The sequence below is a fragment of the Zophobas morio genome, unplaced genomic scaffold, assembly GCF_036711695.1.
Source record: "Zophobas morio isolate AGI-343-1 ecotype UQ-CSIRO unplaced genomic scaffold, CSIRO_AGI_Zmor_V1 ptg000029l, whole genome shotgun sequence".
Classification (NCBI taxonomy): Eukaryota; Metazoa; Arthropoda; class Insecta; order Coleoptera; family Tenebrionidae; genus Zophobas; species Zophobas morio.
The window spans coordinates 7,839,212-7,865,677 of NW_026972134.1; the positions used below are offsets into that span (position 1 = coordinate 7,839,212).

A 26,466-nucleotide genomic window follows, 5' to 3' on the forward strand; every position below is an offset into this window, starting at 1 on the left:
ACATACAAGATAATAATAGCCAAAGCATTAAAATTTTAATTAAAAACGCTGTCACAAAATAATAACGTTTCTGTGAAAGAGGATCTATAACCGTTGCTTAGTTCACTTTGGTATACTATAGAATTTTTCTCTCAGATGACGAATTAAAATTGGAAACATTTGCTGGAACAATAACAAAATAAACATTAAATTGAGCTTTTCTTGTATATTAAGTTGCATAACTCACATGTGTTGTATTATTTATAAACAAGACATAGTTTGCAATAACATTAGGTCATTTTGAATGATTTTAATTTTTAACAAAATTCCAAACCTATAATTTTCCGTCCTATGCCCTTTTTTTCGAAGAATTAAATTTAAAACAAAATTCTATGGTATACGTAGATCCCCAACGTGTGAAATGCCTTGTATTACTGGTTATCGCAGTTGAACAACTTTGTGGTAATTGTGAGAGAAATATTAATTCCTCGTATTCAAAGACCGATGTGATATTTTTTTATTCAAGTATTTCTTTAAACCAATACTTAACATTTACTGCAAAACTCTGGTCGATTGGTGTACTTAGCACTAGCAGAATGTGGTAAAATTTTTTGGGATTGGCAATATAAGCGTATCTAAATGTTGGCAGTATTGTCTGAATCGTATGTGGAAAACATTATTTCGTTGCAGAAGCTGCAACGAGTGGGTATTTATTCATTTCTTGGAAAATACGTATAAGAGATCCGAGACATCATTCGCAACGTTTGCAGAGTCGTGGTGTGTGTAACAGGAGCACAGAGGTTCGTAGTGATTTTTTATTACAACTTCATTATAGTTTATTACTCCCATCGCTTAAACCTTTTTCTCATTTTGGTAACGTTTTTCATAATTGTAAATTAAGATTAAAAACGACACCTCATTATCGCCATTTTGGTTTTTACGACTGGTATTTATTTATGCGTATCAAGGTTATCAACATTTATCGGGAAGAGGTTGTTTTTTCCGGTGTCGATGCAGTCGGAGGAAAATTGCGATAATAAAAATTGCACCGAACAGCATTTTTATTTATGTCTTAATTTTATGCGTAACCATTTAATTGGGTGATTAATTGATAGTACTGGACCACAACCTAATTTAATTATGTTTTCATGACTCATGGGTATTCCCATCTTATCACTGTGTGCTAAGTTATCAGTAATAAAAATAATTACATCTGCAGTGTTCTTTATTGAATAAGTGCCGGAGCTAATGAGGTGCGTATTCTATAAATAGAGTATCGTACAATCGCTTTATTGAGTATTATAATTTTATATCAGATTCATTTATTAGAAAAAAATGCCAGTCTTGCCATTTTTTTGCAATTTTATACATACATACCTCAGAATAATTAGTCCACCAAACTATTTTATTCCTAAAATTTTATTTTTTTTAATATATCCGCATAATCTGATTAAAACATTTAGACGTAATATCACTTCTGTGGGGTCACTATTGATTAAGATTTTTTTATACTGTTGAGTGTACGTTATCCGTGTTTGATGTTTTTGAAATAATTCGAATTGCAATTTCTGAACTACAGTCAAAAGAAGTATTATAATATGCTAAGTAAAACTTATGAAGAATCATTTGCTTCCATCCATGAGTTCTATTAATTCACTCCGATTTATAATATTGTTAACTTAGAAATTAGTAAATTATGTCATCTTACGCTTTTCTTAAATAAATTTATTCCGACATCCCGTATTTGTGGTTTAATAATTTTTATATTTTGAACGATGCGTGATCATCGAAAAAAAAAAATGTAAAAGCAACGAACTTTTGTCAATTTTGGCATAATACTAAGACTTTGATTCAATAGTAATGTTACCGAACAACGATTAAAATTTATTTATTCTGTGTGGTGAAAAGGAAACAACAATCAAGTAACGTTGCGGTAGCTCTTAAACCTGCTGACGATTACAGGTCAAATTGTCAAGATTCTGTCACTTTTAGGAAATTATTCTCACCTTAATAAAATTATTAGGCTGGGTGTAAAAAAAAAAACTGATGCAACCACAACCTTAAAATAATTTGTGGTTCCCAAAGAACTTCTAACAGTATATTCAGATCTAATAAAGTAAATAATAAACGCAGTCATCATTTTAAATCAGATTCACCATTACTTTGTGTGATCGACCCCACCAACAATTTGATGGCGTCACCGAAAATATTGCGCAATAAACGATATTAAAATTTTATAAAATAACATATTTCTATACCCGTGGTGTATGAAACTGTCCGATTTTTTACCATTTTTCGACATTTTCGATATCGAGATTGCTGAAGAATCATGCAAATTGTATAACAATATTTTGTAGTTTAACTTAAAAACTGCAAAATCAAGTGCTCTGAAATGTTGCAAAGCTTTTTTTTTTAATCGTTAATCAAGATTTAAGTGTTTCTTTGTTTGTGCTGGAGATATCTTATCTAAAATGTACAAAATATTGTCAGTCTACAGATATAAGTATTTCCCACAAATACTTATATCGAATGAGAAAAAAAAGAAAGAATGAAGTAGTTTATTTTACTGACGAAATTAAGAACGCGTTGAAGCGTCACTTTTTTTAATGTAATGCAGGCAGTTGGGTAGCCAGATGTCATATTGAAATAATTTTTATTCGTTACCCTTCGAATAGGAGAACGTCTTCCCAGGCAAGCGGATTTATTGCATTGATAGTAACTGTTCAGAAGTAGTATTTCCGACTACTGTTGGAAAGTATGTTTTGAAAATGGCTGCCAGTTATTCTTTTCAATGCTGTTTAATTTTTTTATTGAGTTTGCTTAATAGTGCTAGTTATAAGATTAATGCAGCTGGCTATAAACTATTAAAAAAATCATTCTTTAATCCATCATAGCTAACTCCAAACTATTAAAATTTGCTATATTTTAACGACTATAAAAATTAGCAACCTTTTTTTTAAATTTTTTCCCCATGCTATGAGATTCTTCTTAACTTGCCCCACCAGCTCTAAATGAATGAAATACCTTATAGTATTTTAAACGGTCGTTGACTTACTATTCGCTGTTAAGACTTAATTGCGATCCAACTGACCCATGCAAATGTTAGTTCCGCTCCATTCCGCTGGTGGGTGGAGCTTGAGTTTTTCCAGTGCCTCTTAAACAAAACAAATATTGCAGTGTGTTAATAATAAATAACTTTTATTGCCCAACAGATATACAATCCTTTTATAGGACAATACCAAAAAGAAAAAAAAGTAGTACATACAATAATACTATAATAAAAAATATATAAAAATACAGTAATATGAAAATAATAATAAATGCTTTCCCATTACATTTTACATCAACAAAAAATATCTTCATATAGTTTTCCAGCACTTACGTACACGTGCGATAGTGGCGCTTTACGTAACAAGTTGGTTCTTGGTCGTGGTGGTAAGAAGGTACTTGCGAATCAAATGTTATACCTAGATCTTTAGCATTTTGACAATTTTTTAGATGTTGACCATTTATAGTATCCGTAGAATGCACAGGATTTACTTTCTTTGTGAATGTCATATAGAACCATTTCTCAGTATTTAATACCAGTTTAACACTATAGTTTTAATAATAATTTACTAATTTATCAAAGTTAGTTTGAAAGATTTTAACATCATTGATATTATTAATTGAAGAGTATAACTTTATATCGTCTGCATATGCCAGTACTTTACAATTAAGAAGCTCTAATAGATCATTGATAAATATAACAAAAAGCAAGGGACCCAAATTAGACCCTTGGGGGACTCCGGAAGTGGAAATAAAATTCATGGACTTAAAACCATTATATGAAACATAGCTAGGACGATTATTTAAATACGATTGCAATAACTTGAGAGAACTGGCCGCAAATCCAAAACAGCTTAGCTTATTTAATAAAGTACAATGATCTATTGATTCAAAAGCACTAGAAAAATCAGTATAAATAACATCGACTTGATTATTATTTCTGTCTAATTCTTGCGAGATAAACTGTGTAATTACTGCTAAATTGGTAATTGTGGACCGACCTGGTAGAAATCCATGTTCGTGAATGGAGAGATGACTTTTAATATTATAATAGATATTTCGATAAATCAGAATTTTGAATATTTTGGCGAAGTTGGAAAGGATTGAAATAGGTCTATAGTTTTTTATTAAGTGGCAATCACCTTTTTTAATGACAGGAACAATTCTCGCTATCTTCCATTTATCTGGAAATGTTGCTGACTTAATGGCTAGGTTAATGATAATAGCAATAGGTTTTGCAAGGACAAATCGGGTATCATGAATCAAGAAACTAGGAACGAGATCATCTCCGGCTGTCAATTTATTAGATAAGGTTGACATTACAGATATAACTTCATCTTCGGAAACATTTTGGATAATAAAAGAAAGATTATTAGTGTAAGCATCCGTTACAGTAGCATTTAGTTTTGGTCTAAAGGAACTTGAAAATTGTTCTGCAAACATATCAACACAGTGCTGAGGATTATCACTTTCCCTGGCATTATGACACAGTTTACTAGATACGAGTAGTATCTTTCTTACATTGAACATATTTCCATAGATTTTTTGGAGAATCATATAGAGAATTTTCAATTTTATTACTTCCCGAGCGTAAGCAAAGGAAGTATTGTAATCGAGTCCGTCGGCCGACTCTCTACTTTTACGTTTTCTCGATCTTTCATGACCCCTAGAAAACGAAGAAATAGGTCTCCCATTTCCGTCTGTCTGTCCGTCTGTCCGTCTGTCCGTCTGTCCGTCTGTCCGTCCGTCTGTCCGTCCGTCTGTCCGTCCGTCTGTCCGTCCGTCTGTCCGTCTGCCGTCCCGGATTTTTATTAGACAGATAATCTCCGAAAGTACTCGACCGATTGTTGTGAAATTTTGTACTTATATTAAGAATATCATGTAGATGGTAAAACGCTAACCAAAATTTGTCTAATCATCCCCACCACTAATGCGATGACGTCACTTCAAAATTGTACATAGTAAATGGGTTTTCAATTGTATAAAATAACATAGTCCTACACATGTAGTTTACAACTCTGAATCGACTTTTCACCCGAAACGTCCAGATTTTTGGAAAAAAAATCAAAATTATAAAACAATATTTTGAAATTTAATTTTTAATCTGCTAACCAGAATGCTTTGAAATGTTGCAGATGTTTTAAGGCTATAAAGAGCATCATAAATCTTTGGTCAAAAAATATTTGCTTATCCCCTCCAAAAACTCGATGACGTCAGCTCAAAAGTTTGTGGAATAAATCATATCTAAAATGTACAAAATATGATGAGTCTGTACTTGTGATCTATCACTCCATTCATATTTTTTGGATTTGCATATACAGGGTGACTCAAAAAAATTAATGAATGCGTAAATATATTTTATTGATTTAATCAGGAACTACAAAACCGAATGCTCTGAAATCTTGCAGATGTTTTAAGGCTATAAAGAGCATCATAAATCTTTAGTCAAAAAATATTTGCTTATCCCCTCCAAAAACTTGATGACGTCAGCTCAAAAGTTTGTGGAATAAATCATATCTAAAATGTACAAAATATGATGAGTCTGTACTTGTGATCTATCACTCCATTCATATTTTTTGGATTTGCATATACAGGGTGACTCAAAAAAATTAATGAATGCGTAAATATATTTTATTGATTTAATCAATAACTACAAAACCGAATGCTCTGAAATCTTGCAGATGTTTTAAGGTCATAAAGAGCATAATAAATGTTTAGTCAAAATATATTTGCTTATCCCCTCCAAAAACTTGATGACGTCAGCTCGAAAGTTTGCCGAATAAATCATATCTAAAATGTACAAAATATGATGAGCCTGTACTTGTCATTTATCACTCCATTCACATTTTTTGGATTTGCATATACAGAGTGACTCAAAAAAATTAATGAATGCGTAAATATATTTTATTGATTTAATCAAGAACTACAAAACGGAATGCTCTGACATCTTGCAGATGCTTTAAGGTTATAAAGAGCATAATAAATGTTTAGTCAAAATATATTTGCTTATCCCCTCCAAAAACTTGATGACGTCAGCTCGAAAATTTGCCGAATAAATCATATCTAAAAAGTACAAAATATGATCAGTCTGTACTTGTGATTTATCATTCCATTCATATTTTTGGATTTGCATATGCAGGGTGACTCAAAAAAATTAATGAAGGCGTGAATTTATTTTATCGATTTAATCAGGAATTACAAAACCGAATGCTTTGAAATCTTGGGAATATTTTAAAGTTATTATAAGCATGGTAAACTTTTGTTCAAAATGTATTTGTTCATCCATCCTAAAAAAATAGATGACGTCACCCTTGATTAAATTTTGCTGAATAAATCCTATCTAAAATGCAAAAAATATGATGAGTTTGTACTTGTGATTTATCATTCCATTCATATTTTTTAGATTTTCTTAAGAGGTGGTTCAAAAAAATTAATGAAGTCAATTTATTTTATTGATTAAATTAAAGGCAACACTTATTATTAGTATTACACCCCAACCAACCCAATTTGGTAGACACAAAATTTGTTAAAGGAAAAACTCGGTTGAAACATAAGGGTGGCATGCTTATTTACATCGACTTTAACATTACAGACCTGCATTTGTTTTATGCGGTCACTTGGTTCCGCGAATGCGAAATAGACATGTTTATAATCAACCAATTTCACCGTCAAGAATTAAAATAAAACGCAATGTTTTATATAATAAGCGGAAGTCGAAGCAATAAAACCGATGGTCGTTTTGTTTACAGTTTCTCTGTTTGACTCTCACGTATGCTGTTACGCTTGTCATCTTAAATTAAGAATGTTTATACATAAACGATTTTCAGTTGCCCCTCATATTACTAGACAGCGGATTTCTGTCGGGCTACGTCACGATTATAGGGGGGGACGTGCTGGATTGCATAAATATAATTAACGATTTATTAATCAAACGGCTAAGTAAATGAGAACGGGAATTAACAGCAGAGTGCAACGAAACAACGTTATTCTAATCTCAAATAAACGAAGTGCAGTCTGCAACGGCAATGAATTCGCATCCCGTGCGAGCCGTACCGAGTTTGGCCTTGCCTAGCCCGACAGAAATCCGCTCTCTAGATATTACACACCGGCGCCGTATACGTAAGTAAATTGTTTCGTTATTTTATTGATTATAAGAAATCAATATTCAAAACGACCCAATTCATTTTCCCGAAAATTTGGGAACACAATAATTTTATTCTTAGTATTACACTACATCTATCCCAACTGATGTACGTGTCCTTGCAAAAATGTTGATGACGTCATCACAATTTTTTTTTAAATTCCCACTACAAAAATGTAATGAGAAAAAAAAACATAATAGGCATGCAGTCGTCAAGTTTCCGACAGCGAGGGAAGTACTGTCTAAACTCTTTAGACCAATTTTTTAAATGACTATGGTGTGCAACATTTATTAATCTCTTACATTCACTTCGAAGCCTCTTAAATTCGATATAATAAGAATCATAGCAAGTAATTTGCCATTTTTTATGGTAGTATTTTTTGAGTTTTAATTTTGAAATTATCGTTTTATTAAACCAGGAGGGAAAATGCGATTTAGTTGATCGATACTGCGGAACTGAAGAGTGCATTATGCTATAAAATTTATCATAGAAAGAATCCAAGCAACAATTTCCATCACTGAAGTTCATTAAAAACGACCACTCAACCATCAGCAGATCACTACACAAGTTTGTGTAATTGGCTTTTCTGAAATTGTACGTAGTATTGTCAGCAGTTGGGAACTTATTAGTTTTAGAAGGTAGAAGAAACTCAGTCGTAATTGCCAAAGAAGGATGATGAGCATCCTCTCGGACAAATGGAGATTCCTCTTGAGAAACTGAAATGTTACAGTCAAAATTTGATAGTATTAAGTCCAGCATTCTATTATTAGCATTTAATATAGTTGGATTCATGTATCTTTTGACACACGTGACCGAAGTATCATACAAGCTCAGACAGCACCTACCATAAGAATCTTTGTTTTAAGGATTACAAAAATGAAGAGCCAGACAAATAGTATGTCTACCGAAATTAGGCTAAATTATGCTCTACGTCAGTTATTCTCTTCCACAAAGTTCCTTGAATTAGAAAAAGATAAAATACGTAATAAATGCGTCCACATAGTGCGACAGGCACTGATGTAGTCAATCTAGTGACTGATAATAATTCATCGATTTTTCATCAAACGTCACTGTCATTTTTGGTTTTACTCCGAGTGGTTAATCGCAGTTTTTCGTTGTTCTATTCAAGTTTTCTATTCAGTTCTTCGTAAAGTTCGTTGGTTGTTAGGATTCTTGTTTCGTTGTCCTATTTTTTATGTTTTGTTATCTTATTTCTTGTTCGTGTTTGGTCTACAACATGGAGGGCAAACGTTTGAGTTCCCGTGCCCAGGACATCGTGTCCAACTTTATAGAGTATTTTGCTCTTGAGAAGGAAAACGGTGGTCCTTTAATCTCATTAAATGGTACAGAACGAATAAGTAAATAAAAACCACTTGAAGGTTCATGGTTAATAATTTCGCTCAAATTTTTAGCGGAAGATTAAAACTCGAAAAGAAAGACTCGGCGTCCTTCCCAGTCCAACAAAATCACGACCCAATCGGAAAGCACCGAAACCAAAAGACCTGCCTGAGCCTGCACATTTGTGTCATGTTGACGTTATGAACATTGTCATCTTTTTGACTAATTACTACAAAGTGCCAGTTATTAGTTCGGACGTTAGCTTTTGGTCACGTGTGTAAAAAGATACATGAATCCAACTATACAGAGTTATGTTGTCTAAAATTAAGCAAATTACAAAATGTAGAAAACAAGTGTTCTTTACTACGAGGGGAATTATATATTAAATTATTACTACTGTAGTGCGTTAAATTGAAATCTCCAACAAATAAAGTTGGTTTATTCAGTAATACGGACTCTAGTGCTTCAAAAAGTAACTCCAAATTGGCAGAAGAAGTATCAGGAGGCACATAAATGGCTGCTAAATAAAACTGAAACGAATTGAAGATGCAACTTCAAACAACCAAATCAATAGAGGGCAATATGTCTGTAATTATTGTAGTACTTATCAATAACATTGTAAGTGATTTTATTAGACAAACAAACAAGAACACCACCTCCCTTAGTACATCCGATAGTTGAAAATTTTCTGTCAGATCTAACAACACTATAAAATGAAGGACATATTTCAGAATTAAAAAAAGTATTATTTAACCATGTTTCCGTTGCTAATCTGATATCAAAAGAACATTCAGATATATTTTCATTAAATATGTGCAATTTAGAACGTAAGCCTCATGTATTTTGATAATATATGTTTAAGGAGACTGGTAATATGTTAGGCGATTTTAGTTTACCGTGGGGCTAACAGGGAGTTTTGATGATATAATAACAGGAATTCCTCTGTCATATCTAATTCTTAGATTTGATTCGCCGTTACCGATACGTTGATTCAGCTCAATTTTTGTGTTACGATATAGCTCTAATTGCATAGGAGTTCTATCTCTTGTAATAGAAATGTTATTAAATCGAGTCGACTTTTTTAGTTCTTTGGACATGCGTAGTACAGATATTACCGAATTTTCAGATGGCAATGTTATTATTATGGGACGACGTCGATCAGTCTTCGTAGCATCAAATTTACCAAGCCTAATAGGTTTTATGTTGTCATTATCAGTAACTGATAAACTCGACAATACAGTATCAACAGTTGATTGCTCATCTTTAGATGTATTAACTTTCCTCATTGTTCCCATAAATAATTATGTTGCATTTTATTTTTTTCCGTTCGGAGATTTCTTGAATATTTTTTTTTGTATCTAACAAAGAATCAGTTGGAGATTGCGATGTGGTGGAAATAGAAGATTTGAGGAGTTTAAATTCATCTTGTAAAGCCACAATAACTTCCTTTAACTCATTTATGTGATTACCGACTTGAGAGCAACACTTGCAAGTCCATGAGAGCCCAGTTTTTTGATGTATTTTTCTGGCCTCAGTGTTCTTACGTCAACACACTCGATTTTGAAGAACTTACTGCAGATGCGACAACTAACCATTTTGTGTGGCTCGGCATTTTTACCACAACAAGTGCAAGTATTCATATTAATAAATTATATTTAAATTAAATAAGTAAGGAGAGACAAGGACACACCCTTCACGCTGGCGGTGCCTATCGCAGCGACTTGAAAAAATATATATGTCTATACACACACAAGGATAAACAGGCAACGGAAAGGTTTAAGCAGGGAAACACCAGGAATAACTTTAAATATATGGCACTCACTTGTTGGCAAAAAATTGACCGATAAGTATAAGCGAGTGTGATTTTCTCACAATGATGGGTACTAATACCATGTAAAGTTACCTATTAGCAAAAGAAGTCACAAATCAGTGGGCACAATCTTCTTAGGTACACACTTACACAGTTTTTTTAATTAAATTCAAGAAACTAACTATGAAAGCTGAGAAAACAAAGGGAGTACACACAAGCATGCACGCACCACTTTACATGTCGTTGTTATACAAAACTCACTTGACATACACCGTGTAAAACTTTTATGATTTAAACGGTTTAAGCCAAACCACCCTTATAAGTCAAACTGACTATTGCATAACTTAACTCAGTTCACATATACCTAGTAAAACTTTACAGCTCCATTGTGGCAAGAATGGACAGTAATAATTAGAGAGTGGATTTTATGAAATTTGCATATTCGTTATTTTTTGCATATAAGTCTTGATATTTAATATGTGAACGAATCATGCTAATTAAAAATGAATACAGCTATAAAAAAATTGCATATTTGCATATATTTGCTTTCTGCTGCATATTTCACGTAACGGGTGCATATTTTGCATTTTTATCAATTTTTGTGCTAATTTGAAAAAAAAAAATTGTCATTCTATCGGTATTTATCTAGAAAAACGAAATTTAATGAATCATATTGTAAATATTGTCCTGAGCTTCAAGTAACTAGTAAAGGTTTGGGTTTTATGGTAGTTTGGAGAAACCACCGGGTGTTAAGCCATTCTTACAGGTAAATTCGGGCACTAATTACTTTTGGAAATACCGTTCATTCCCAATATTTTTGTTCGTTACCAGTAGCGGCTCGTGGTCTTTCCGTTAGGGGAGGCAACATTTTCGTTTCAAAATCAGCAGGTATTAATTAACATGTTCGCAATTACTTTTGTAAAAAAACAGATTCTTTATCCGTTTTTATGAAAACAATACAAATAACTCTGAGTCAGTAACATATTTCCACCCTTTTCGAATAAAAAACATTCAATTGCTTCACACAAACCAACGAGAATGTGTAAAGACTACAGAATTTGCTTTATTAGCATAAATTTTAATTCATATGATCTAGGGCTGATTTAAATATATTAATCAATTAATTAATAAAGTTCTGCTCAAATCTGGGATAAGAGGTTCCTAAATCTTTGACATACAACTGTTCATCGCAAGAAAACCGTGCTTAAATATTTAAACTTTATAAGAAATTATACAATATCGTTAGAGAATTAGAGATTCTTAGTTCCTATCAGCATTGCAAAACTGACATTTTCATGGTCAGTTTTTCAAGTTAACTTAAAAGTTTTAATACATAACCTTGGCAATGCACATGCAATGAACACCTTTCCTCGCATCTAATTAATGCACAACTAAATGCACGCTAAATGCATTCAGCATCCCTGTTCAGCATTGTGCAGTTTCACTATGAGATTAAAAAATTCGATCCGATTGGCTTAAGGACGGTAGGCGTTGGTGCCTCCGATGGCGCTTTGATAAAGCACTGCTGACTATTGTCTTTCTCAAAAACATATTAGCACCACTGACTAATCATACTGAAGATATCCGTCTATCTGAGGCATGCCTCCGTCTGAAGTTGGCCTACACGGTGATGATCAGCGCTTATTCCTGTCGAAAGCGCGTACTTCAAAATATGTTACCAAGACGCGTTTTAATAAATCACAGTGTTCTATAAAAGTTATTTGCTATATCTTTAAAATATATTTGAAGTTGAGAGATATTAAAACAAAAACTAATAGTCAATTTTTCCAGGGGAGGCACTGCCTCCCCTGCCTCCCCTGACGAGCCGCCACTGTTCGTTACTTACGCGTATTAATGGAATGTTTTATGGTGGTCGAAGGGATGTTACTCTATTATTTTTCATCGTGAGTTTGGATTGAAAGCATTTAAAGCGATACAGGTGTGTCAATATGTCGACGATAACTCTAGTTAATTTATGGATTAAACCTTTTCCTGAACTTATTCTACAAGAAGGAACCCTGTTTTGTTGCGCCTGCTCTAAACCGGTAGGGATTTTTATACATCTGTGGACGTAGTACGCACTTTTTCTACTTACAAAAGCATATTTTAGAATCACCGGAAAAATTTTTTTGTTAGAATATTTCGAAAATTATTTAAAAATAAACTGTTACCAAAATACTAATTAAATAGTCGATTATTACTATTTTTCAATTTGTTCTGTTTATATTTATTTTTAGTATAACAATAGTATCTTTAAAAATGTAATTTGTAAATAAATTTAGTTCGGTTATTACGATTTTTTTTTAATTTTTGGAGCATATGCAACTGCATATCTCTGCATATATTAAGAAAGTTACTGCATATTTGCATAAATTTGATGCATATCATATGATCATATTTCCCAAAATTTTACTGCATATTTTCCGCTCTCTAGTAATAATCCTTGCGGTTCGAATCCAAAAAAGCTTACAGTAGCCAGTTTGACTTATAAGGGTGGTTTGGCTTAAGTCGCTTATGTCAAAAAATTTTTACAAGGTGTATGTTCAGTGAGTTTGGTATAAAGAAATTAATTGTTAAATTTCGAAGTAAAAATCATAAGATCAAGTTTATTAAAGCAAAATTTAACATAAACATATACAAAAACATAATTAAACCCCTAAAAACTACCATCAAAACAGTTACAGACTGCCGCTTAAAGATACGCCAATCAAGTCCAAATTTCACATTTACTTATGTTTCATTACGAAGATTGTTAATGCAAAATTTCAGTCCATTCGGAGGACTTCTTAAAACAACCCACGAAACAGCTTAAAAATAGTCTTATTGAGTCAAAACTTGATATTTGCTTATTTTTCAATATCACGATTGTTGATGAAAAATTTCAGCTCGTTTGGAGTAACTGTTAAAACCGCCCCATTCAGAGTAACTGTTAAAGACTACCCCCAGAACAACCTAGCCGACGGAGGGTTAAAAATATTCTAGTATAGTCAAAACTACGTTTTATTACTTTGCCACACAAGGACCGTTGTGCAAATGTCCGTCTTTTCGAAGCAACTTTTAAAAACTACCCCCAAAACAAGTCTGCAGACTAGGTCTTAAAAAGACTTTGATCAAGTCGAAACTTGGTATTTGCTTCTTCCAACGGTGGCAGTCTGAACCAAGTTATACGAGCATTTTTCACTACCCTCTCAATTTAACACCCAAAAAAATTTTTTGAAACGGCAAAGCAGCCATCCTCAATGCCTCAGAAATTTCTTCCACAGATTTGCAATGTGACGTTCGTATACGAACGTCACTTTGCTGTAAACAAGTTATCAAAGCAATGTAAAAGTATTAAAATTTTTTGGTTTTACTTTCCGAGCATAAGCTAAGGCAGTATTGTAATCGAGTCCAGGGGCTACTTTCATGTTTCCTCGACGTTTTATGACCCCAGAAGTACGAAAGATTGTACAGGTCAGTCCGTCCGTCCTTCTGTCCATTCGTCCTTCTATCCGTCCGTCCTTTCGTCTGTCCGTCGGTCCCTCCGCCCGTTCGTTCAACCGTCCATTCGTCGTCTGTGGCGATTTTTGTGCGTGTTAGGAATATCGTATAGATTTAATCCTTTATGGCCCCCTAAAATAAATTGATGACGTCATCATACAATTTTGCCCAATAAATATTATATAAATTTTATAAAATAACATACTCCTGTATGACTTCAAGCAGATTTTTGGAAACATTTTGCAATTTAATTTTGAAGCTGCGGAACCTAATGCTTTGAAATCTTGCAGAGGTTTTACGATTATCGTAAGCATAAGCACAGTAATTCGTTAACCCAAATTTTACCGAATAAACAAAAAATATGCGCATTATTAAGAGTCTCACATGTCGTTCATCAATGCATTCATGTTTTTTAAATAATGCTTATACAAATAAGTGCCTCAAAAAAATGAATGAATGATGCCACATGTTTTATTGCCCATTCCATTTTCTCGCAAATTTGAGTATATATTTGTAATTAATAGTATAATACTGCACATATTTAAACTGATATACGTGCCCTTGCTAAAATGTGGATGACGTTATCAAAAAATATGATGCTTCCTTACCTGTACTTTAACAATCCACACATATATTAATTTTAGCGATCATCAAAAAACATAAAATTCGCAAAGTCAAATTTTAAAAGTTTGCAAAGTTGTCGTGATTCTACAGCACTTTGGAGTGAAGGAAATTTTGTAGAAATTAACTTCGACCAATTTTTTTCTCTTGCATTGGTAATGCGCTGATTTTGATGACGCTATCACAAAATTTTGTTATGGAAAAATTTACTTGAAACATACGCCAAGGTATTTGACCGTGCTAATCGTCGAGTTCTTGGAAGTATATACATTATAACCCTCTTTCGGAGGGTTTTACAGCGAACGGCAGCTCTTTAGCCGGGGCGGGTCGTGGTTCGGAGAGTTCTTATTAATTTTTTTGTATTGGGCGCCACGTAGCTTCCTGTTGGGGTAGTTTACTCCGCTACGTCGAGTAAACAGTCGAGAAGAATCAAGCCACAAGAAAACACAGAAAAAAACTAAAAATATATTCAACGGATAATAAAATTGACAAGTGTTGATTGAATGAAATTCATCTAATATAAAAAAAAAATACCCTTAACGTCCAGAAGGGACTATCACTGAAATATATTAAAGTAATATAGCAGAAAATGAAATGTATTCATGCGTCCTCGTACAAACTATCTTGCGATATGCTAAATAAAAAAAAAAACTTCCGAGAATTTAGATAAAGATAGCTGTGACCGGGCGACTAAATGGAAAATTAAAACTATAAGGCGTTAGAGTGGACTTAGCTCGTAACCGTAGTTATCAGCAGCTCCTCTTCGTCTGGATTGGGATTGATAAAGAAACAGCGGCGTCACAGACCTCTGGATCCGAAGAAAAACTTCAAGGTTAGCGGCGGTTCCGCAGGAACAACAGCGAAAATCAAAGTCGTCGGTTCGATATGGTCTCTTCAAGGGAACAACAGGGACGACAATAAGCTACTCACTGCAACGGCATCACGATAAGCTTGGTTCTTCCAGGAACTCTTCACTTGGGTGCGGTGATAAAAAAACGAACGATAAAATTCCTCTTTTCTGTGGTGGACGATACGAAAACGGCTCAACTAAACCTCTTGCTTCGAACAAAACGATAAAAATCTCTATCTTGAGTACTTCCTCTTCGTCCTTCCACTTCCTTCCTTCAGAAACTCCACCAAAATCGTCTTGAAAACTTCTTTCCTCCTCTTCGGCTACGTCTTAGCACTTCCTTCTTCCAGGATCTTCGCCAAAACCTTCTCGAAAACTTCTTTCCTCCTCTTCGGCTACGTCCTAGCACTTCCTTCTTCCAGGATCTTCGCCAAAACGCCTCACGAGAACCTCTCTCTTCCCCTATCAGGTCGATACTCTCTCGAATATTCTTTTTCGCGGGGTGGGAGTACCAGCGCATTAGCAGTGCCACGACGTCGTTTGACACTCCCCATAGGCAACCATGATGTCTTAGATGTCGGCACGTAAAATATTGCATCCCCATTAAAACAACCCTTTTTTTTTAAGAAGGGATGAAACAAAACAATTGGAACGTTTATCTCTTCAACAAAATTGAAACGTTACAACATAAACACTCGAAGTTAAGCATGTTAGTATTACTGAAAGGACATTTGGAATTGGAATTTGCGCTCTCACGCCGCAGGGGCTGCGGGAATATTATTTATATCGCTGTTTTTATAGAGGCTATCATAAAACAAAAATCACAAGATCAAATTTTATTATTTGGTATTTGTTGGACTGTACTTCAGATGCGAGGGAAGTTTTGTCGAAATAAAGTAATTTTTTATTTAAGTGAAAGAAACATGTGAAGGACTAACTATGAAAGAAGGTATTGTTTTTAGTGTGGGTATTCTTTCATTGTTTACTTTTTTATTGTAGATTTCCAAAATGGATGATTTCGTCATAGGCATTGACTTGGGGACAACCAATTCATGCGTGTGTGTATATCTCAACGGCAAATTAAAAATCCTGGAAAACAGTGACGGTGGCAGAATTACACCTTCTTTCATCTTTTTCACCAGTCTACAAGAAACGATCGTCGGAGAACATGCGAAACGAATGTCCAGCGGCAAACCCGACCACGGAATATACGGTAAGGAAAGTGTAGATTTATACTATTTTCGTAATCTCAAAATTTGCAGAAGTCAAACGCCTGGTTGGTAGAAAATTTAGCGACGCTTATCTTCAAAAAAACTTGCAATATCTGCCGTTTAAAGTGAAGTCCGATTCTCAAGGCGATCCTCTGATCATCATCCCACAACGGAATAGAACTTTGGAGAAAACTCCGCAACAACTTTGCGCCATCATTCTTCAAAAATTGAAAGCTGACGCAGAAGCTAAGTTAGGACAAGTTATAAACAAAGTCGTTATTACCGTGCCTGCGTATTTCAACGTGACGCAAAGAGAAGTGACCTTGGCTGCAGCCAAGGAAGCCGGATTCACAGTTTTGAAGTTGCTCAACGAGCCCACGGCTGCCGCTTTGTGTTATTACTTTGACAATGACTGCAATCAGACGAATCATTCGCTCGTTTACGACCTTGGAGGAGGAACCTTTGACGTTGCTATCCTGAAAAGAAGTCCGAATAATATAGAAATTGTTGGTGTCGACGGAGATACTCAGTTGGGCGGACACGATTTTGACAACCTCATCGTTAACTACGTATGCGAAGAGTTGATTAAAGAATACAATTACGATCCCAGAGCTGACAAGGATAGCCTTAGGAGGCTTCATAATAAATGCGAGGACGCGAAAAAAGCTCTATCTGCGGTGCAGCAAACTGTTATAACTCTCATAGGTTTTGTTCAAAATCATTCTTGTGTACAGATACCGTTCACTAGAGAACAGTTTGAGAATATTGCCAATGAACTATTCAGAAAAAGTATATCAATTGTGGATTGTTGTATGAAAAATTGTGGGATTTCCAAGGCGTCTATCAAAGAAGTGATACTTTCAGGAGGATCAACGCGCATCCCGAAGATTCAGAAAATGATTTCTGACTATTTTGACGGCAAAGCGTTGAATAAGTTTGTTAGTCCGGACGAGTGTGTTGCGGAAGGTGCAGCCTTACAAGCTGCTCTTTTGTCAAAGAATGCTAAACAGAGTATCTCTAAGATTTACCTAGCAGATGTAGTTCCATTGTCATTGGGAACGGCTGATTTTGTAAATAAAATGGAATTTATAATTAAAAGGAATCAGCGACTTCCAACTAATTGTTGTGGGACTGACTGGACGGGTCTTAATAATCAACAGACAAGTATGACCTTTAAGATATACGAGGGCGAAAGACTAAATGCAAAAAGGAACCGCTTTGTTGGTCAGTTAACTCTTACTAACATAACGCCGGCACCTCCGGGGGAATGTAAAGTTAAATTTTACATGAATATAGACGAAAATGGTATATTGTCAATTAAGGCTGAAGAGCTATACAAAAACAACATCAAAGAACTTACTATAAATTACGCTAGGGGAAACTGCAGTGATAGCGAAGTTAAAAATACTTTGCTGGATGCCGAAATCAATAAAGAAGAAGACATATGCTTCGAACGTTTTGTAAAGCTTCAGGGATATCTAATAAAATATTGTGTCGCAGTTATGTACAATTTAGATAATAAAAAAATGGCTGATACTCTTAGGAGTGTTTATGAGTTATGTCAAGAAACGAAATCTTCGGCTGAAAATCTGGAAATGCATCAAGTAAAACGAGTTGAAGAACTTACAACTTCTATTAAACTACAGTGTGAACCATATGTCACCTATCATAATTTTAATGCAATGCCGATACTACTTTAAAACTAGTCACGTGATCAATTTTATATTTAACTTTGTTAATTGACTTCTGTATTAAACTAGAAATTAATTTTTAATTTTGCATTGTAGATTATTTTAAGTTTTGTGCCTGTGTATTGAAATAATAAAGGCATTAAAGGGTATACCTTCTGCAATGTTTTGTGCTTGGATAATCCTGATTCGAAACGATAATTTTTCTAAATTTGACATAAAAAGTGACTTTTGTCAAAGCTGGTAGACGTTTTGAAGTTGCTAATTTTTCATAGCTAGTTATCAACTATTTAGTTACGTAGCTAGTGATGAGGTATTAATACGTTGCCTGAGAACTTGTTTGATGTACAGACCAGAGCGCACTCAGGCCAATATCGTCTCTAAGCGATTTATTTATAAGCCGATTTTCGTTAGAACAACATTTTAAGGATTTAATACATAAATGTTCCCGAACAACAAAATTTACATTTCAAATTGTGGTATCAAATGGTAAAACACTCAGCAAAATTTGTCACCAACAATTAAATGACGTAATTTCCAAATTTTACAGTAGTAGATGTAATTTAAATTTTATATCCTCCGTGCTGAGCTTTTACCTTAGGCGTCAAGATTGTTGGAAAAAAATTAACGACATTTTCCAATTTATAGTTATTTGAAGCATGGTAGATCATTAGTCAAAATTTATCCGTTCACGCCCCCCAGGAATTGATGATGAATTTTGTGGAATAAATGTTATTTAAATGTTAAAAGTAACAAAGTTTTGAACTTGTGGTTTATAAATACGCTACTGAGATTTTTCGGCTTTGGATTTCTCTATTTTTCAACTTTAGATGTTTCAATTTTGGGTTTTTTCAATTTTTCCATACTTCAAATTTTCGATTTCTCAATTTTTCTCTTCTTCAATTTTACGATGTTTAAATATTTCGATTTTTTAATTATTCAATTTTTGACATCCCTAAATTTTCAGTTATCCTATTTCTGAAATAATCTTTTTTTTATTTTCCCATTTTTCGACTTCACAAAGTTTAGATTTTTCACTTCTTCAGTTTTTAGATTTTTCAGGTTTTTGGATTTTCCAGTTGTTCGACTTTACTTTTTAGCTTTTCGACGTCTCAATTTCTTTCAGTTTTGGGATTGTTCAATGTTTCGATTTTCCTCCTGGATTATTTGGTTTCTAGATTTTTTACATTTTGGAGTTTCAATTTTTCGTTTTCTAAAATTTCAAGTTTTTCGATTTCTCGAGTTCTTCTTTATTCAAATTTTTCATTTTCCGAATTTTTAAATTTTCGATTTTCCAATTGTTCTTTTTTAAACTATATCGATTTTTCAATTTTTTGACTTCTCGATTTATCGAATTCAGATGTTTCGATTCATGAGTTTTTCAATTTTTAACTTTACAGTTTCGAGTCCTCAATTTCTCGATCCTGATTTGTTGATTTCTTGATATTTCAGTTTTTGAATTTTTCGATGGTTCGATTTTTGGATTTTTCGGTTTTTTGATTTTTTAGTTTTGGGATTTTCAATTTTTCGATGTTTCGAATTTCAGTTATCCGATCTTTTACTTCTTCAATTCTTTAAATTCTGTGGTTTCGATTTCTCGATTTGTCGATTTTTCAGTTTTCCTGATTTGTTGATTTCTCGATGGTTCGATTTTGGTTTTTTTCCGATTTTTGATTTTTTAGTTTTGGGCTTTCCAGTTTTTCGATTTTTTTAAATTCTGGGGTTAGATTTCTCGATTTGTCGATTCTTCAGTTTTTCGATTTTTAAATTTTAGATTTTCGAATTTTTATTTTTTGATTTTTGCATTTCTCGATTTTTCAATTTTGGGATGTTTTAATTGTTCAATGTTTTAAATTTTAGATTTTTCGATTTTCTGATTATTCAGTTTTTCAAATTTTGATGTTGCTAAATTTTCAGTTTTCCGTTTTTTGAATTAATCTATTTTTGATTTTCCCATTTCTCGACTTCTCAAAGTTTCGATTTTTCAGTTCTTCAACTCTTCGCTTTTTCGACTTTGCTTTTTTGTTTTATCGATTTATAAATTTTCCAATTTTTTAATTTCTCAATATTTTGAATATTTCTTTCAGTTTTGGGATTAAAATTTTTCAATATCTTGATTCTTGATTTTACGACTTTTCGATTTTTGGACTCCTGGATTTTTTTATTTCGATTTCTCGAGTTTTCAGTTCTTCTTTAGTTCAGTTTTTCAGTTTTCCGAATTTTTAAATTTTCGATTTTCTTTTTTAAAATACCTTATTTCGATTTTTCATTTTTTTGATTTCTCGATTTATTGGATTCAGATGTTTCGATTCATCAATTATTCAACTTTTCTTCTCGACTTTCGAGTCCTCAATCCCTCGATCCTCTGATTTTTCGATTTTTCGATGTCTCAGTTTGTGTGTGAATTTTTCGATGTTTCGATTTTTGGATTTCTCAGTTTTTTGATTTTTTACTTTTGGGCTTTTTAATTTTTCGATGTTTCGATTTTTCAGTTATCCGATTTTTCAATTTTTCAATTATTTAAATTCTAAGGTTTCGATTTCTCGATTTGTCGATTTTCCAGTTTTTCGAATTTTACATTTTAGATTTTCGAATTTTTATTTTTTGATTTTTTGATGTTTAGATTTCTCGATTTTTCAATTTTGCGATATTTTAATTGTTCAATGTTTGAAATTTTGGATTTTTCGATTTCTCGATTTTCTGCCTTTTCAATTTTTCAAATTTTGATGTTGCTAAATTTTCAGCTGTCCGTTTTCTCAATTAATATATTTTCGTTTTCCCATTTATCGACTTTTCAGTTCTTTAATTCTTCGATTTTTCGACTTTGCTTTTTTGGTTTTTCGATTTCTCAATTTTCCAATTTTTTAATTTCTCAATTTTTGGATATTATTTTCAGTTTTGGGATTTTTTAATTTTTCGACTGTTTTATATTTCGATTTCTCAATTTTGTCAAATTTTCGAAATTTTAATTTTTCTATTTTAAAAATTCTAGATTTTTGTATTTCTCGAATTTTCAGTTTTATATTTCAATTTTTCAATTTTCCAAATTTTTAAATTTTCGATTTTTCAATTTTTTGAGATTTCGATTTATCGTAATTCGGATGTTTTGATGTTTTGATTGTTAACTCCCTCGATTTATCAATTTTTCCATTTTTAACATTTCGATGATTTTTCGATTTTGATTTTATTTATATTTCCAAACATCAAAAAATTAAAAAATAAATTCGGAAATCCAAAATTTAAAAATTCCGAATTTTGAAAAATTGAAATATAGAAGGACTGAAAACTCAAGAAATCAAAAAATCTAAAATTTTAAAAATTGAAAAGTTAAAATATCGAAAAGTTGAAAAATTGGGAAAAATTAAAAAATCCAAAGTTTTAAAAACGAAAAACTGAAAATCCAAAAAGTAAAAAGTCGAAAAATCGAAAAATCCAGAAGTAGAAAAATCGAAAAGTTGAAATACTAAAAACTCCCAAAATTGAAATATCGAATAATTAATAAATAGAAGAAAAATTGAAGAATCGAAAAACTGAAAAATCACAAAATTGAACAACGAAATATTCAAAAATTGGGAAATTTAAAAAGTGAGTAATCGAAAAGGCAAAAAAGCAAAGTCGAAAAATCACAAACTAAAAAAAATTGAACAATTATTGAAAAATCAAAAACCTGAAAAATCGAAAAATTGAAGAATTGAAGTACTGAAAAATCGAAACTTTGGGGAGTCGAAAAATGGGAAAATAAAACAATAAGTAGAGAATAATAAATTGAGAAATTGGAATACTGAAAATTCAGAAACGTCAAAATTTGAAAAATATTGAAGAACTGAAATATCGAAAAATCGAAAAATTTAAAACATTGAAAAATTAAAATATCGTAAAACTGAAAAATGAAAAATTCCAAAATTTAAAAATCGAAAAATTGAAAAATCAACAAATAGAGAAATCGAAACGCGAAATCTATTACATGACTACGGTTCCACTAGTATTGTTAATTTAGGACGTTTTGTTAATATCAAACAAAATTAAAGAATTAATTCTTAGTTAAACAAAAAAAATTGTTGCATGTCAAAATCGGGTGAACTATGAGAGATATTATGTTTGTAAATAAAAGCATCTAAATAATAACCATTTCCTGTAGAAATTTTGAATGCTTAGAGTCGACATTGGCCCGAATGCACTCCGGTCTCTGGATCAAGCAAGTTCTGAGGCGACGAATAAAGAAGTTAACGTTGACACGCTACATCTCCCTTTGGATTTTTGGGATATTAATGACGACAGAGAGTAGCGGCTTCCTAATTATCTGAAAGATTTTCAGAATCGGACATATTTGTGTTGTACTTTTTGTTTATGTGAATATAGAAGGGGATTAAAACTTATACGTCAACTGATTTGGTCACAAAATGAAGTATAGGTCGTTAACTCTTACAATTCGTTTTTTTTTCTTTTAGTGAAAGCTATTAGAAAATTTAATTCGTGTGTTACCTACGTAAAATTGTTAAGTTCAAGCTTCTGTTGGACTCGTGTTTGATTATTCCACTCTTGACTAGCCCTCGCAGGGACAAGAGTGGGATAAATTCTGACTAAGCAGCTATTATAGGCTCAAGCCTAAGTTAAATTTAGGAGTGTGAGATTTTTTCTGAATACATCTCTGAAGCTACTGGACTATGTGTGTGTTAGAAATGCCGTATAGATGGTAAAACTCTAACTAAAATTTGCCTAATGCAACAATATGATGACGTCACCTCAAAATTTTGCATCGTAAATGTTATTTAAATCTTATAATATTTGTGGTTTATGAACCCGCCTTGGTTTTTACCTAATTTTCATTTAATTTCAGAAATGGGTGGCATATTCAGTTCTAAGGTTGACGTCGCAGCTATTGAAGCAGTAGAATTCAATGTGAGCAGTTTGATAATTCGATTGGGCGAAGAAGAAGTAAGAATTGACGACTGCGTTAAAAACCGAATTTCTAAGGCTCTATTGTTCTATTCCAACGTTATAGAAAAAGAGAAAAGGAAAGGTTACATATCAAAACATAAAATGCGGAAAATGAACGAGCTAATTTCCCAAGCCAAAAGTAAATTAAACTGTATATCAACCATACGACGTACGTACGAAAACACAGGTAATGATTAAAGCTGTCCTCAATTTTGTACTGTAGCTAATTTTGTCATTTTTATAGATGGAAAATTGCCGTATCAAATGAAAAGCGAATTGTTTGAGATAGAAAAACAACTAAATACCAGCAGAATAGGAGATGAGGAATGTAGAAATCTTATTTACACTGTTATAACGTATTTGCAAAATTTGGAATTTCATTCTAAAGTCACGCAAGACCAAGATGATAATTTTTCCTTGTTGGTGCTGAAGTTGTTTCTAAAATCTCCACTGGTCAAAACTGTAAACGTCTTACAACATACTCTTTACAATCTACAGGGAGCTACCCAACATTTTGACATATTGGGTGCGAATAGTGTTACAGTTTTTAATGCTGAAGAAGTTAAGAAACATTTACAAGAAATTAAAGAAAAAGCCGAGACTTTAAATCAACTAGTGCAAAATTTGGAACAGGAAGTTAAATCAAAGGGAATAAGTCCAGGGAAGCAAGAATACCACAGATCAAACACGTATGCTTCTAAACGTATGAATACAAACTATTACTAAAATACAAGTTTTTGATAATGATGAAATTTCGTTTCAGTTGCCAACACAACGCCCTCAAGGTTGGAGCATGAAGAAAGTGAAAGTGGCACTTTGGTCTCCAGATATGAAAATCTACTGAAACAAGTGGAGATTGATTTATATGAGTTCGACACTGTCGTGGACAAATTTTGTTCTCCCATTGGTGAAGCTGCTGTTGAAAATGTCAAGCGAAAAGTTCTTAATATACTGGACAATCAGTTACAGAAAGTACCCGATAAAGAAGAATTGAAACTTCTAAAAAAAGTCCTCTTCGATAAAGGTGGTCAAATTATAAACAAACTGGAGAAAATAAATGAGGAAAATAAGGAAATTAACAAAAATCTGAAAGTCTTGGCAGAAGTTGAAGAAAAACTATCTACAACCGTCGAATCTAACGCGACCTTTCGAGAAAAACAAAGCAGTCTGGAAGCCCTTATAGAAATCGTTAAACAAATTGATACAAGGAATAGCGAAGTGGTGTTACAGATTACCGGGTTTGTTAATAGAATAGAAGGATGTTTGGTTGTGGAGTCCATGACTTTTTTGAGAAGCTTGAAGAAAACTCTCGATAATTACAAGTTGTACGTCCGACAGTTTCCGTATCCAAAAAGCGTTCATTTATATGAAGTCAAAACTGCAGAAATTCTGTCTTTGAAAGAACATTTATGCAATCTACCAAGTGGATACCGCTGTATTGATAAGCAAGTCTCATTTCTCTTTCAACAAATTGACGAAGTTTTGGGGATTCTAGACACAAAAGTTAAGGATAACGAAGAGCTACTTTTCTTATTGCAGAGTTTAGATTACATCGCGAACGAAATTCACCAGCAAAACCAAAGTCGTTCTTCAGGAGTGACAAAACTTGCGGCGTTCAATAATTTTCGTAAAAGACTAAATTCTGTTGACGGTGGTACTTACAGAGTATCCAATAAAAAGATGCAAATTCTGTGTGGACTGCATGTTTTTGAAGAAAATATTTATATGGAGGACTATCCGAGAGATGTGCAAAATGTGAAAAAGTTATTAAACGAATTCGAAAAATGCGTACAACAATTGACACACTCGATTTCTATCGAAGAATACGATCTGAAGAGAAGAGACATTGGGAAATTGTGGGAAAATGCGAAAGTGGTTATGCGTGAAAAATACGTAAGCTATGATTTCTCAAATGTTTTTAATGAGAATTTTGATTTAGTTTTGAAATTTCTGAAGAAAGCAAGCAAGGAAGCGCAAGACATTAAGGACATAATTGAACGTTTGGAACTTATAAAAAATGCAATTCTTGCGATTTACAATAAAGATCTTCCTACTACAAAGAAACTGGAACTACTTGCGGAAAAAGAAGGAATAATTAAAGTACTTCGAGAAACTTCCCCACGGGAAGTAGACATTTGTACTTCTTTAGAGAATATTGAAAAAATGATTGCGTTAGAAACATCTAGACTACAATTGCCCCATTGTCATAAACTTCTGGCCAAATTTGTACAAGATATGTCACACCCGATGACTACAGATTTTTTTAAGCAGGAGTTGAATAAAATATTGCACCTAAATGAACGCATGGAAAATATGCCTGAAGATAATGCCGAGTTGGATTCGTTGAAACGGTCCTTTGCAAAGGAAGTTTTCGATAGTTTGAAGAAATTAGATGAATTTCTTGCTAATTTATTAGTTAAAAGTAGAAAACAATCTGAAAATATTTTGGACTTACAAAGTCACTTCAACGATTTCAATTTAGATACGAACATTAAAAGAGAAAGTGTTGAATTTATACAAAGGATTCATCAAAGAGCTGCATCTTTTGAAAGTGCTGTTAAATGTTATTTGGGAACCAATTATTCGGTGGATTACTATGTGATTCATGAGAATTTGATGCGGTTATTGGAAGAGCTTGATAGAGTGAGCTGTGAAGATGCTATTTTAATTAACCGAATTGTGGACACGGTAGGATACATTAAAAATTTAATTGAGGAGTTAGAGTCAAATGCTTCTATTGAATAATTATTTAGAATATAAATTGATTTTTTTTGTATGTCTTTTACACTTTTGTTATTATTACCAAATTTAAAATGTAGGAGTTCAATTCTTTGCAGAACTTGGACATAGTAGAATAACTTAAATATAAAATGTTTTGTTTTATAGATTTACGTACTTTTTTTTTAAATAAAGCTTTGTATTTCAGTAATTTTGTTAATTTTTCTGTGTAGTATTGCCCGAACTTGTGTAATTTGCAAAATAGCTGATGTTACACTTTGCTCGAATTTTCCCTGGAATGAATGAATTTGCATATAACATTAAGTTTGAGTTAAGGTAGCAAGAATATGCTGACAACTATTTTTGAGAGCTAAAGTCGGTACAACTAAGATGTTTTGCATGCAAAGGAAACGTATATTGGGGTTACTTTTATTCCTCCACTAAGGTGGAAATTACTCTCTTTCTGTTAAGACAAACTATTTCGAGAAAATAGTTTGTCTTAACAGTAATATTTCACCTTTGAGACAATTGATGTAGCTACTTTGAAATATATCGTGTTAATGTTTATTTATATTTCTTTATATGTAAATTCTAAACGACGAAGATTACACCACCGGCTGATACAATGACACGTGTTTCTGAC

At 32.9% G+C, this 26,466-nt stretch overlaps 1 protein-coding gene across 3 annotated transcripts; it reads left to right on the plus strand.

Moving 5' to 3' along the window:
• Positions 1–493: 493 nt before the first annotated feature.
• LOC135137237 (heat shock 70 kDa protein-like) lies at positions 494–26,034 on the plus strand. 3 transcript variants are annotated; one of them, XM_064066844.1, is made up of 4 exons: positions 494–779; positions 23,005–23,292; positions 23,350–23,808; positions 23,869–26,034. In XM_064066844.1, the coding sequence occupies exons 2-4, from the start codon at positions 23,007–23,009 to the stop codon at positions 25,848–25,850; spliced, it is 2,727 nt and encodes a 908-aa protein (XP_063922914.1). In that variant the 5' UTR covers positions 494–779; positions 23,005–23,006; the 3' UTR covers positions 25,851–26,034. The 3 variants fall into 3 exon arrangements, with proteins under 3 accessions (XP_063922914.1, XP_063922915.1, XP_063922916.1); XM_064066845.1 differs by lacking the exons at positions 23,005–23,292; positions 23,350–23,808; positions 23,869–26,034 and adding exons at positions 16,268–16,481; positions 16,531–18,331 and having other exon boundaries at positions 498–779; XM_064066846.1 differs by lacking the exons at positions 494–779; positions 23,005–23,292; positions 23,350–23,808; positions 23,869–26,034 and adding exons at positions 1,172–1,232; positions 16,268–16,481; positions 16,531–18,331.
• Positions 26,035–26,466: the final 432 nt, after the last annotated feature.